The sequence below is a fragment of the Triticum aestivum genome, chromosome 3B (genome assembly GCF_018294505.1).
Source record: "Triticum aestivum cultivar Chinese Spring chromosome 3B, IWGSC CS RefSeq v2.1, whole genome shotgun sequence".
In the NCBI taxonomy this organism is placed as follows: Eukaryota; Viridiplantae; Streptophyta; class Magnoliopsida; order Poales; family Poaceae; genus Triticum; species Triticum aestivum.
This window is the reverse complement of record NC_057801.1, coordinates 822367755-822380037: the sequence shown is the minus strand read 5'-3', so window position 1 is coordinate 822380037 and position 12283 is coordinate 822367755. Positions and strand designations below refer to the sequence as shown.

General features: G+C 50.2%; 2 protein-coding genes and 1 pseudogene across 3 annotated transcripts; 1 reads left to right on the top strand and 2 right to left on the bottom strand.

Moving 5' to 3' along the window:
* Nucleotides 1–656: 656 nt before the first annotated feature.
* On the bottom strand, nucleotides 657–1765 carry LOC123072665 (pistil-specific extensin-like protein). Of its 2 annotated transcripts, none has more exons than XM_044496261.1 (2): nucleotides 958–1765; nucleotides 657–736 (listed from the first exon to the last, which is right to left on the bottom strand). In XM_044496261.1, the coding sequence occupies exons 1-2, from the start codon at nucleotides 1580–1582 to the stop codon at nucleotides 708–710; spliced, it is 654 nt and encodes a 217-aa protein (XP_044352196.1). In that variant the 5' UTR covers nucleotides 1583–1765; the 3' UTR covers nucleotides 657–707. The 2 variants fall into 2 exon arrangements, with proteins under 2 accessions (XP_044352196.1, XP_044352195.1); XM_044496260.1 differs by having other exon boundaries at nucleotides 658–763.
* Nucleotides 1766–3612: 1847 nt separating this feature from the next.
* Nucleotides 3613–5402, top strand: LOC123066854 (polygalacturonase). The gene is made up of 4 exons (XM_044489851.1): nucleotides 3613–4056; nucleotides 4166–4455; nucleotides 4560–4788; nucleotides 4878–5402. Exons 1-4 carry the CDS (start codon nucleotides 3619–3621, stop codon nucleotides 5097–5099), a joined length of 1179 nt encoding a protein of 392 aa, XP_044345786.1. The 5' UTR covers nucleotides 3613–3618; the 3' UTR covers nucleotides 5100–5402.
* A 2143-nt stretch (nucleotides 5403–7545) lies between these two features.
* Nucleotides 7546–8739, bottom strand: LOC123068025 (putative E3 ubiquitin-protein ligase SINA-like 6; annotated as a pseudogene).
* Nucleotides 8740–12283: the final 3544 nt, after the last annotated feature.

Here is a 12283-nt window from a genome sequence, read left to right as displayed (position 1 = left end):
TACTAATTTATAATACACTTAGAAACAAAAACATATATGATATACTAATATATTGTATAGACAAAACACTGCCATTAGTTCTATACTTCTAGTGCATGTTGTAGACATAGAGAAGACAATCGTTTACATTGCAGTATTTTATGGGCTGCTAAAAGAACAAACACCTTAAACTACAGAGGGCATAGGCAACAAAGAACACCTAGTCACAATGGTGACACTCACCGGCAAGCAAGCAGCGCATGCACAACGCAACCGTCTTAACCCCTTCACTCAATTCTTCATCATGTAGTTGAACTGCTTCCACCCCAGTTGCTGCACCTCGTCGTCCCTGAGGCGTTCAATGCCCAGCCAGAAGAAGGTGTTCTTTGAGGTGGCACCGGATCCAGCAGAACACTGGATACAGTAGGCATCGGCTACCTCGGAGGCGTGCCCTGCATGCACCACCCAATCATGAGGTTACCACCCAATCATTAGTTAGTTTTGCCATGCACTGGAAAAGACCATATATCCATATTGGGAACAAAATCTCACTGCGACAATATCTCTAACAGTTCAGAAATACTACAAAACAACACAATAACACACACAGTAGCAGTAGCAAGCAACATACCCTGCACTCTTCCATCGAGTAAACATCCTCTCCCTGCTACCTCCACCCCCCACCCAAATCTCAGTTCTCACTGCTCTCTGACGTAGCAAACACAACATCAAGCAAGCCTCTCTAGCCTCCCCCAATCTGAACAAATAGCAGCAGCATCTCCAACTAAATCAGAGGAAATAGGTGAGTGACTAATCATGCTAAAATATAAAAGATGACAGAAATTGCAACACATGATTGGACACTAAAAATTCTAGTGTTTATAAGTAGCTGACAGTTCTGAACAAGCACAAATTGCAAGCATACTGCATAAATGATTAGATAAGCAAACCATCAGGATTCAGGAAGCAAGAACTCACCGGTGGTCGGAGTCACCCAGGCGCACCGGCTCCTCCCTCGGACGGCCTCCGGCGTCACCGGAGCGGCAACCTCCGCGACATCGGTGTGCTTCTCCACCACCTTAGACGCAGCCTTCCCACGCTTGGGCGCGGTCGGCCGGGACCAGCCCTTCTCCGTCCTTCCGCCTGGGGCCTGGCCGCGAAGCGACTCCACGGGGGCCTCCGAGGAGCAGGACGCGTTGAGGTTCACCGCCGGTGCATCTTGCAGCTTCCTCGGCGGCGGCAATGGGGACGAGTTCCCCTTCCTAGCGCCGTCGTCGCCAACAGCAGTGGCGGCCCCCGCGTCCTTCTTCACGCCCTGCAACTCATCCTCTTTGACCGGGTCAGCGGCCGGAGGCTTCTCTGGCGCCTTCCGCAGCGGCTTGGGAGAAGGTTTCCACGCAGCCGCCGGGGCCTTGTTGCCCCCCGGCACCAGCACCGGCCTTGCGTCCGCCTCCGACGCCGCGATGTTGAGGGACCTGACCCGCCGACAGGAGGAAGGAAGAACAGGGGCGGCGGCGCGTCCTCCTGGAGGAGGGAGGAGCAGGGGCGGTGGCACGCCGGGAGGAGGTCGAGAGTGTGTGGGAGGGGCGCGAATAGGCGGCATGGGCGGGCGGGTGTGAGGGAGGAGGTGGGGGCGGAGCGGCCGGGATCCAGGGAGGTTGGGGGTCGGGCGGCGCCGGGAGTGAGGGAGAAGGTGGGGGCAGGGCGACCACCGAATCGGGGGAGGAGATGTGGGGGGCGGGCGGCGTCGGGAGCCGGGGAGGAGGTCGGGGGCTAGCGGCGCCGGGCGGAGGCGAAGGATCTGGAGGGCGGCAGCGAAGGGACGAAGGGCAGCGGCGGGCGAACGAGGGCAGAGAGTCAGGCGACGGTTTCTCGCTCGAGGCACGATACCTCGGTCGTACGTGCGGGAGTTTGGTCAGCAATTTTTTTTCGTTGGTTAATCTTCGCCGGTTTGCTTTCGCCGGTTTGTTTTCGTTCGTGACAGATGGGTTCTACGGGAGGTTAGGCGCGTGGGGGCGGGTGGGGGACTCGATTGCGGGGTTTTCTTTGGTTTTTCGCGGCTGAGAGGGAGGTGGGAGGAAGTACCAAAGAAAGTACCAAAAAAGACCGGGTAAGGTGGGACGAAAATAAAACCCGGAACGCGACCTACCAACTGAGACATTAGGAGTAGAGATATGCGACAGTCTCCCATTTGCTGCATCCTAACTCCATATATGCGACAGTCTCCCATTTGCTGCATCCTAACTCCATATATGCGACAGTCTCCCATCGGTATGCTCACTCAAGTGAAGGATCTCTGGCCGACGGAGGCAAGGTATGCCGCCATATCCATCTCATACCCGTGCAGGTTATTCCAAGAGTGCCCCTCGCCTGCCACCTTGTCAACCACTTCCTCCCGAAGGTTCAACATGTAGGTGCCGTTGTGCCCGCTACACTCTCCCATGGTGAATAACAAGATCCCGCTGTTCTCGCCAAACCACCGCAGCTTGATCGCAGGGGGTAGTATGCCACGTCCATCAGCTTCCCCATCTGCTTCATCGGCACGATTTCACGAAAGGTACATATCTTACCGGTGTGGATGTCGTCTTCATGTGCAAACTTGAGATAGGTTACCTTAAGCACGAGCTTCTTCCACATGTTTATGTTTGGGATTGCCCTGAAACAACAATACATCAAGAAAAGCCGATTGCCCGATGAGACGCCCATCAGGCGGTTGTTTGGGCTAAATTTTGAGGTGTCACACGGCACGAGGTGCATGTCCATTCTATGGTCATGATCAATCCGATCCAGGCGCACCCCGAACACGCCTTGCTCGAGAGCCCAGTATGCCACCCCACGGTGTACCACGGCAGAGACGATGTTGCGGATCTTGAAACTAGGTATCTTGACAATGGATTCAATCTCCGGTCCCCAGCGGCCCGTGTCCGAGGAGTAGCACCGGAGCACCGTGGACAGCCCAGCGCGGCGGTGGTGGTCGCGGTGATGCTGCGACAATGTGCTTGGATGATCACGGCGATGCTCCAATGAAGGCCCGATTGCTTCGATGATGTTGCGACGGCGTTCTTTCCTGTTGTGGTAGTGTTGCGACGATGGCATGGCTGTTTCTACAATACTACGATGGCAGGCCAGCTTCGACAGCCGCGACGGCGACGGCTATGGCAGAGGCGTCAAGGATGCTGCTCTAAGCATTGCTATATCCAAGCAAATCAGGACTCCGTAAGCTTGCTAGTACCAAATTCAACAAACACCTACAATCAAGAATATGTTATTTTTAATGCCGTTTAGTGCCTGTGTTGAGATTATCTGCAGCATTGCAGCATCACGTGCATGTGTAGGTACGTACTAAGCACTACTAGTGAAGTACGGCTGACGAAGCCAAACTTAATCCGACTGTTTAATCGTTTTCCTATGGAAATCGGATCCTAGTTTGTTTTACGTGAAGTAGTCTCGATTACGACGTGGGATGTGACTTGTATTCCAACCGTATAGTGGACTCCTAATCCTAATGCGCAAAGGGATTCCTTCCCTGAGACGAGCTATGCAGGTCGTTTGGATCAATATAAAGCAGCGACGACGGTCGCCATAGAAGTTGCACGCGCAACGCATAGACATATTTGTGTCTGATCGGTCGTGCGGAAGATGAGCAGTCATAGGCTCTTGCTGCTGCTGGTGGCGTTCACGGCACTGCTTGCGTTGACAACGGCGGCGGAGTACAATGTGGTTGACTACGGCGCAAGGCCTGATGGCGGGACGGACTCGGCGGGGGCGTTCCTGGCCGCGTGGGGTGCAGCGTGCAATGACACAGGGCGCTCCGGCTCCCGGCCGGTGCTGCGCGTGCCGGCGGGCAGGTTCCTGCTTAGCCAGGCCTATTTCAAGGGGCCCTGCCGGAGCGCCGGCGTGGTCGTGGCCATTGACAACAACGGCACGGTCTTCGCGCCGCCGGCACTAGACAGCAAGGCGTGGATCATGTTCCACCACGCCGATGGCCTGGCGATCCGCGGCGGGACGCTAGACGGGCAGGGGCAGGAGTATTGGGCGTGTAAGAAGGTCGGCAATTGCACGGGTCAAGGCCCCAGGGTGAGTGATGACATGAACTTCTTGTTTCTTCTTCTTTTTCTTTTTTTGCAATGCAGTTGGGTTCAATTTCCTTGTGACGGGCGTTGGCCATACGTACATACAATTGCAGACGCTCGACATTAGCCAGTCCAAGGGCGTGAGTGTGAAGCAGCTGACGCTGCTCAACAGCAAGGTATTCCACATGGCCATCTTCGACTGCACCGGCGTGACGGTCCAAGGCATCCAGATCATCGCGCCGGCCAACAGCCCCAACACCGATGGCATCCACGTCAGCCACTCCCGCCACGTGAGCATCCTCAACACCACCATCGGCACCGGGGACGATTGCGTCTCCTTAGGGCCCGGCACCTCCAACGTGCTCATAAGGGACATCGAGTGCGGTCCGGGCCACGGCATCAGGTGACACCTTCAGTTGCTAGTTCATCATCCATTATTGTGTTTGCTTGTGGTTTGCACAACGTAATAGCATTGGTTTCGTGTATTCATTGTATGCACGATCGCAGCATCGGGAGCCTGGGATGGCAGGACGGTGAGGAGGGGGTGAGGAACGTGACGGTGGACAGGGCGGTGCTCACGGGCACGACCAACGGCCTGCGGATCAAGACGTGGGCGATGCCCAACTCCGGCTCCGTCACAAACGTCTCCTTCTCACGGGTCACAATGAACCGCGTGGCCAACCCCATCCTCGTCGACCAGAACTACTGCCCCCGCAAGGTCGACTGCCCAGGCAATGTACGTAAGAGATGCCACCATTCAAGTTCCCTACACGTCAATCCATCCGTCGACTGTATCATGAGCTTTGTTGTTGTGTGTGCATGCAGAGCTCGGGGGTGCAGATCAGCAACATATCATACACGGACATCGAGGGCACATCGGCGACGCCCGTTGCAGTGAAGTTCAACTGCAGCAGCACCAACCCCTGCAGCGGGATCAAGCTCACGAACATTAGGCTGGCGTACAAGCACAAGCGGCCGGCGCAGGCCAAGTGCGGAAATGCCGGCGGGTCCACGTCCGGAGAGGTCAGACCGCCGAGCTGCTTCTGACGATCGGAGTTGGCCGTCCGGACGGAAAAGCGCGAGCATCTTCTTGATTTGATGGTTTCTGTAATAGTTTTGCTAAGTCATAGTCGACTTAGACTTCGTTATGTCTCAGTCGATAGTATTTTGCTTTGATTTTGCATGGAGATTCGTGCAAAAAAATATTTTCAATTTTTCTTTTTTCTTCTTACATACCATAGCACTTGACTTAGACTTGGTTAAGTCTCAGTCGATTAAGACCTAACCACACCCTTTCTGTAAATACTTCTCTTGCACAGTTGCGTAAGATCAGAAAGAAAAAACATGGTAGTGTGATCATTGCTTGGTGGATCTCAAACCGACCCTTATATGTAGTCCGGTAGTAGTTTTAGCAGATTTGCTAATTCTCAATTGATTGAGACATAGTTAAACCACAATCAACGTCATAAATTTTGCGTGGTTGTTCTTGTAATTTTTTTGAGATTTTTTATTTGTTTTTTGAGATGGCGAATCTTCGTCTAAAATCAGATGGTTATAACTTGTGAGCGTATAGGTCTACGGGAGTCTAGATGTCCCTCTAACTAATCCGTGTTGTGTCGTTTGGCGGAAAGCGGCTTGATAAATTTTTAGATCAAGTGGCCTCACTTCTCTCCCCATTTATAACTCACCAAGAGCAGAAATTCCAATGTTTAACTCTCTATTCCCGAGCTTGAGAGAGGCCTATGTCATCTTTGTCTGACAGCCTCCTCAACTTGCTATCTATGTCAAACAACCGTTATTTTTAGCCTATAACATGCATATGTGTTGTTTTGTATGTTAGAACGATCAAAATGGCTTCTAACCGGCGAAATAAGAGTTCACATTATCACATAAATTGATTGAGATTCAACTTATCGAATTAGTAGATCTGTTGAAATAAATGAATGCAACCCGAGCGAGTGGCATGGAAAAATTAACTAGGCTTAGTTTAGCAGAATATTTTCAAAACCGTAGTAATCTAAAGCATTAGGGTTAGTTTGGGTGAACGGTATATTTAAAACCAGGCCCGTCGATAAGGGGGAGCGAGGTTAGCGACCGCACAGGGCCCCCAAAATCGAGGGGCCCCATCGAGAGAAAAATCCCTTCGTACCATCGCTAAAAAACAAGAAAAGAGAACTAACGTACGTGTATACGTGACTACGTGCTGTCTTTGATGCATACGGGAGTCTGGACTGCTGGTGCTAGAGGCCCAAATAACGGACTTACAGAAAAGAAGGTTGGAGGCTCAATAGCAGGATCTGAAGAATACAAGATCGCTTTGCAGACGAACAGGCAGGGGGAACTGCCGTCTAGGTCTTGCGAGCGGCGATCCGGGATTGACGAAGGCGCTAGCAGTCGTGCCGGCGCCAATGCAGTTATGTCCGATCTATTCCTATTGTTGATCGTCTTGCTGCATGAAGACACAACAGCTCTGGACCGCGGTTCCGTTCGTCGCGTCAATTAGAATTGAGGAACACATCCAGGCCCTATGGACTGTGTTTTAATCTCCAAGTGCAAGGTTCCATTTTCGGTTCATTTTCTTTGTATATGAATGATCTATTCATCTACTGATTGTTACTGTTAGAAACTAATTAGATTCTATTTGATCAATGATCACTTATAATTTATAATTTGTTAGGTATTGTTTCTGAATCTTCATCATGTCTACTAGAATTAGGAAAGCATGAATCTGGTACTGCAAAGCGTAAGAAGAAACAAAGACTCGAAGTTAAGGCTCAATCTCTAACAGATTACCTTGATAGATATTCGGTGAAATCCCGCCAACAAAATTCTGAAAATCACGAATGCTCCTTTTTGGTAGAACATGAGGTCCGTTCATTGCTTTGCAATCCCTTTTATCTTTTTAGCATTACTGTTAATATATGTCTAAATAAGGTACAGATAAAACAAACTTGCAATTATATAATAAAGTGAGAGTATGCTTTACGCAAAATAATTCTTCTGTTATGTGAACTATTTAAAATTTTTGGCCACATTCTGGTTTTCGCCCGGGGCCTCGAATTTCTGGAGACGGCCCTGTTTAAAACCGTGGTAATGTATGATATTTCAGTCTGTGAAAACTAGTATGCTTTAGAAAAAAAACTCTTTCTAAGATTGATCTAAAAGATGGATAATGGCAGGTGAGAGACCGAGAGTGCATGTGTATTGTAGTGGCATTTTACAAGCCTGAGTTTTTGTACTGATATTATTCATCAAGTGCCAAAATTTTAGTGGCCCACCAAAATAGTGATTTCATGCATATGTTGCACTCAAGTTCATAATAGAACCAGTAACGCCAGGATGTGCACCACGCAATAGCAAAGGGAGCACATGAAGTAGTAGCCTTATTTGAGACTAACAAAAACCAAACTTAGATATAAAAACGACGTATTTCCCATGCCAATGTAGCTAGCTAGTTGCCATGACGGACTAGTCGGTCATGCATGTCGTTTGACTAGAGTTTCTTCGGATTGGTAGATTTTCTTTTCTTGCTGCCTTGATCAGTCGGCGCAGACTTGACGGCGGTGGTAGCCGAGGCAGCAGGAGGAAGAGGAGGAGGAGGAGGAAGAGGAGGACTAGTAGGGGCGGCGGCAGGAGGGGGAGGAGGAGGAACGAGTTTGTCAATGTGGATGGTGAGGGGGACAATGTCGCCTGACAGATACGCTCTAGGCACCGACAGGAAGGTAAACTCGTCCGGCCATGGCGTGCCAGCGGGCAGGGAGCTGCTTTTCATGACCGGCAACTCGAACGTCACCCTCGCGCCACTGCCGGTGTGCTCCACGGCGAGCTTGTAAGAGAACTGCGGCGCGCCCGGTGCGTCACCGTCCGCCCTGACGCACACCAGCGACACCGCGGCGTCCTTGTCGCGCTCGGCCAAGACCACGAGGAACACGCTCCGATGCCTGTTGGCCATGTCGTCCTGGTCGACGAGGACCTGCAACCGCCGGGCCAGTGGCAGGCTGAGCCTCCCTGTCTGGCCGTAGCGCATGAGGATGACCTGGCGGGAGTGGTTCGTGGTGATGTGGTCGAGGAGCATCTCCCGGGCCGGGAGCCGGTGAAGTCACAGCCGCCGCCGCCCAAGGGCCCGTCGCGCTCAGGGCAGCAGCAGGGCGCGTGCTGGCACGCGCGGCGGTGGTCCACGGAGTCGTGGTAGACGACGAGACCCGCCTCGCAGCCGAACTTGACGTAGTCGCACGGCAGCTTGACGGCGCCGGCGTAGGCGTCTGCCAGGCGGCAGTGTGCGGCGACGTGGCCGCAGTCCTCGCCGTGCGCGCCGTGGCAGAGTGAGCACATCAGATGCCCGTCGTCGCACTGCGAATTATAATGTACTCAGGATCAAGACCAGCAGTCGTTTCCATGGCAAGGAGTAATAATCACCATGGCTCTAATCGATCTGTAAATAAGCTACTCGATCTAAGATTCAAGTTGATAATCAGTAGTGTACCGCGAAGATAGGCGGTTTGAGGGGGAGGTGGCAGGCATGTCAGTCCAAGAGCTCCGGTGCCCTGCACTTTTCGAAGATGAGGAAGGGTGGCACGTCGAGGGCGGGTTGTCGCTGCGGCTGCGGCTGCGGCTTGACTTCCACGGGCACCACGGGCAGAGCTCCATCTCCTCCGCCGCCACCATCGCCGCTGCTGGCATGACCCATTTCTCCTCTGACTTAACTTGCTTGGCAGGGTCAAAGATCGCACGCATAAATGATTCTTGAGACTATATATAGTGGGCAGGCCGAGTGGAGAACCCAACAGCCGTACGTCCGCTCCACAATTACATTGACATATTCAACAGGTACAAGCGTCTGATGCTATACTGTGACAACAAAGCTGCTATTGACATTGCTAATAGCCCTGTTCAGCATGATCGAACCAAGCACATAGAGATTGATCGTCACTTCATCAAGGAGAAGCTTGATAGGGGAGTTGTTTTGAAGGAAATATGCCCTAAAGGCAATAATAAAGTTATTATTTTTTTCCTTATTTCATGATAAATGTTTATTATTCATGCTAGAATTGTATTAACCGGAAACGTAATACTTGTGTGAATACATAGACAAACAGAGTGTCACTTGTATGCCTCTACTTGACTAGCTCGTTGATCAAAGATGGTTATGTTTCCTAGCCATAGACATGAGTTGTCATTTGATTAACGGGATCACATCATTAGGAGAATGATGTGATTGACTTGACCCATTCCGTTAGCTTAGCACTCGATCGTTTGTTATGTTGCTATTGCTTTGTTCATGACTTATACATGTTCTATGACTATGAGATTATGCAACTCCCGTTTACCGGAGGAACACTTTGTGTGCTATCAAACGTCACAACGTAACTGGGTGATTATAAAGGTGCTCTACAGGTGTCTCCGAAGGTACTTGTTGGGTTGGCGTATTTCGAGATTAGGATTTGTCACTCTGATTGTCGGAGAGGTATCTCTGGGAACACTCGGTAATGCACATCACTTAAGCATTGCAAGCATTGCAACTAATGAGTTAGCTGCGGGATGATGTATAACGGAACGAGTAAAGAGACTTGCCGGTAACAAGATTGAACTAGGTATCGAGATACCGACGATCGAATCTCAGGCAAGTAACATACCGATGACAAAGGAAACAATGTATGTTGTTATGCAGTCTGACCGATAAAGATCTTCGTAGAATATGTAGGAGCCAATATGAGCATCCAGGTTCCACTATTGGTTATTGACCGGAGACGTGTCTCGGTCATGTCTACATAGTTCTCGAACCCGTAGGGTCCGCACGCTTAAAGTTTCGATGACAGTTATATTATGAGTTTATGAGTTTCGATGTACCGAAGGTTGTTCGGAGTCCCGGATGTGATCACGAACATGACGAGGAGTCTCAAAATGGTCGAGACATGAAGATTGATATATTGGATGACTATATTGGGACACCGGAATGGTTCCGGGGGTTATCGGATATATACCGGAGTACCGGGGGGTTACTGGAACCCCCCGGAGGCTATTGGGCCTCATGGGCCCAATTGGTGGAACGGGAGAGGCGGCCAAGGGGCAGCCACGCGCCCCTCCCCCCCCAAGTCCGAATTGGACAAGGAGGGGGGCGGCGCCCCCCTTTCCTTTCCCCCCCTCTCCTTCCCTCTCCTCTCCTAATCCAACAAGGAAAAGGGAGGGAGTCCTACTCCCGGCAGGAGTAGGACTCCTCCTAGCGCGCCCCTCCTGGCCGGCCGCACCTCCCCCCTTGTTCCTTTATATACGGGGGCAGGGGGGCACCCTAGAGACACAACAATTGATCATTGATCTTTTAGCCCTGTGCGGTGCCCCCCTCCACCATAGTCCACCTCGATAATATCGTAGCAATGCTTAGGCGAAGCCCTACGTCGGTAGAACATCATCATCGTCACCACACCATCGTGCTGACGAAACTCTCCCTCAACACTCGGCTGGATCGGAGTTCGAGGGACGTCATCGGGCTAAACGTGTGCTGAACTCGGAGGTGCCGTGCATTCGGTACTTGATCGGTCTGATCGTGAAGACGTACGACTACATCAACCGCGTTGTGCTAACGCTTCCGCTTTCGGTCTACGAGGGTACGTGGACATACTCTCCCCTCTCGTTGCTATGCATCACCATGATCTTGCGTGTGCGTAGGATTTTTTTTGAAATTACTACATTCCCCAACAGTGGCATCCGAGCCAGGTTTTATGTGTAGATATCATATGCACGAGTAGAACACAAGTGAGTTGTGGGCGATATAAGTCATACTGCTTACCAGCATGTCATACTTTGGTTCGGCGGTATTGTTGGATGAAGCGGCCCGGACCGACATTACGCGTACGCTTATGCGAGACTGGTTCTACCGACGTGCTTTGCACACATGTGGCTGACGGGCGTCAGTTTCTCCAACTTTAGTTGAACCGAGTGTGGCTACGCCCGGCCCTTGCGAAGGTTAAAAGAGCACCAACTTGACAAACTATGGTTGTGGTTTTGATGCGTAGGTAAGAATGGTTCTTGCTAAGCACGTAGCAGCCACGTAAAATTTGCAACAACAAAGTAGATGACGCCTAACTTGTTTTTGCAGGGCATGTTGTGATGTGATATGGTCAAGACATGATGCTAAATTTTATTGTATGAGATGATCATGTTTTGTAACCGAGTTATCAGCAACTGGCAGGAGCCATATGGTTGTCGCTTTATTGTATGCAATGCAATCGCCCTTTAATGCTTTACTTTATCACTAAGCGGTAGCGACAGTCGTAGAAGCATAAGATTGGCGAGACGACAACAATGCTACGATGGATATCAAGGTGTCGCGCCGGTGACGATGGTGATCTTGATGGTGCTTCGGAGATGGAGATCACAAGCACAAGATGATGATGGCCATATCATATCACTTATAATGATTGCATGTGATGTTTATCTTTTATGCATCTTATCTTGCTTTGATTGACGGTAGCATTATAAGATGATCTCTCACTAAATTTCAATATAAAAGTGTTCTCCCTGAGTATGCACCGTTGCCAAAGTTCGTCGTGCCCAGACACCACGTGATGATCGGGTGTGATAAGCTCTACGTCCATCTACAACGGGTGCAAGCCAGTTTTTGCACACGCAGAATACTCAGGTTAAACTTGACGAGCCTAACATATGCAGATATGGCCTCGGAACGCTGAGACCGAAAGGTCGAGCGTGAATCATATAGTAGATATGATCAACATAGTGATGTTCACCATTGAAAACTACTCCATTTCACGTGATGATCGGTTATGGTTTAGTTGATTTGGATCACGTGATCACTTAGATGATTAGAGGGATGTCTATCTAAGTGGGAGTTCTTAAGTAATATGATTAATTGAACTTTAATTTATTATGAACTTAGTCCTGGTAGTATTAGCATATCTATGTTGTAGATCAATAGCTCGCGATGTTGCTCCCCATTTAATTTTTATATGTTCCTAGAGAAAACTAAGTTGAAAGATGTTACTAGCAATGATGCAGATTGGATCCGTGATCGGAGGTTTATCTTCATTGCTGCATAGAAGAATTATGTCCTTGATGCACCGCTAGGTGACAGACATATTGCAGGAGCATATGCAGACGTTATGAACGTTCGGCTAGCTCAATATGATGACTACTTGATAGTTTAGTGCACCATGGTTAACGGCTTAGAATCGAGACTTCAAAGATGTTTTAAACATCATGGACCATATGAGATGTTC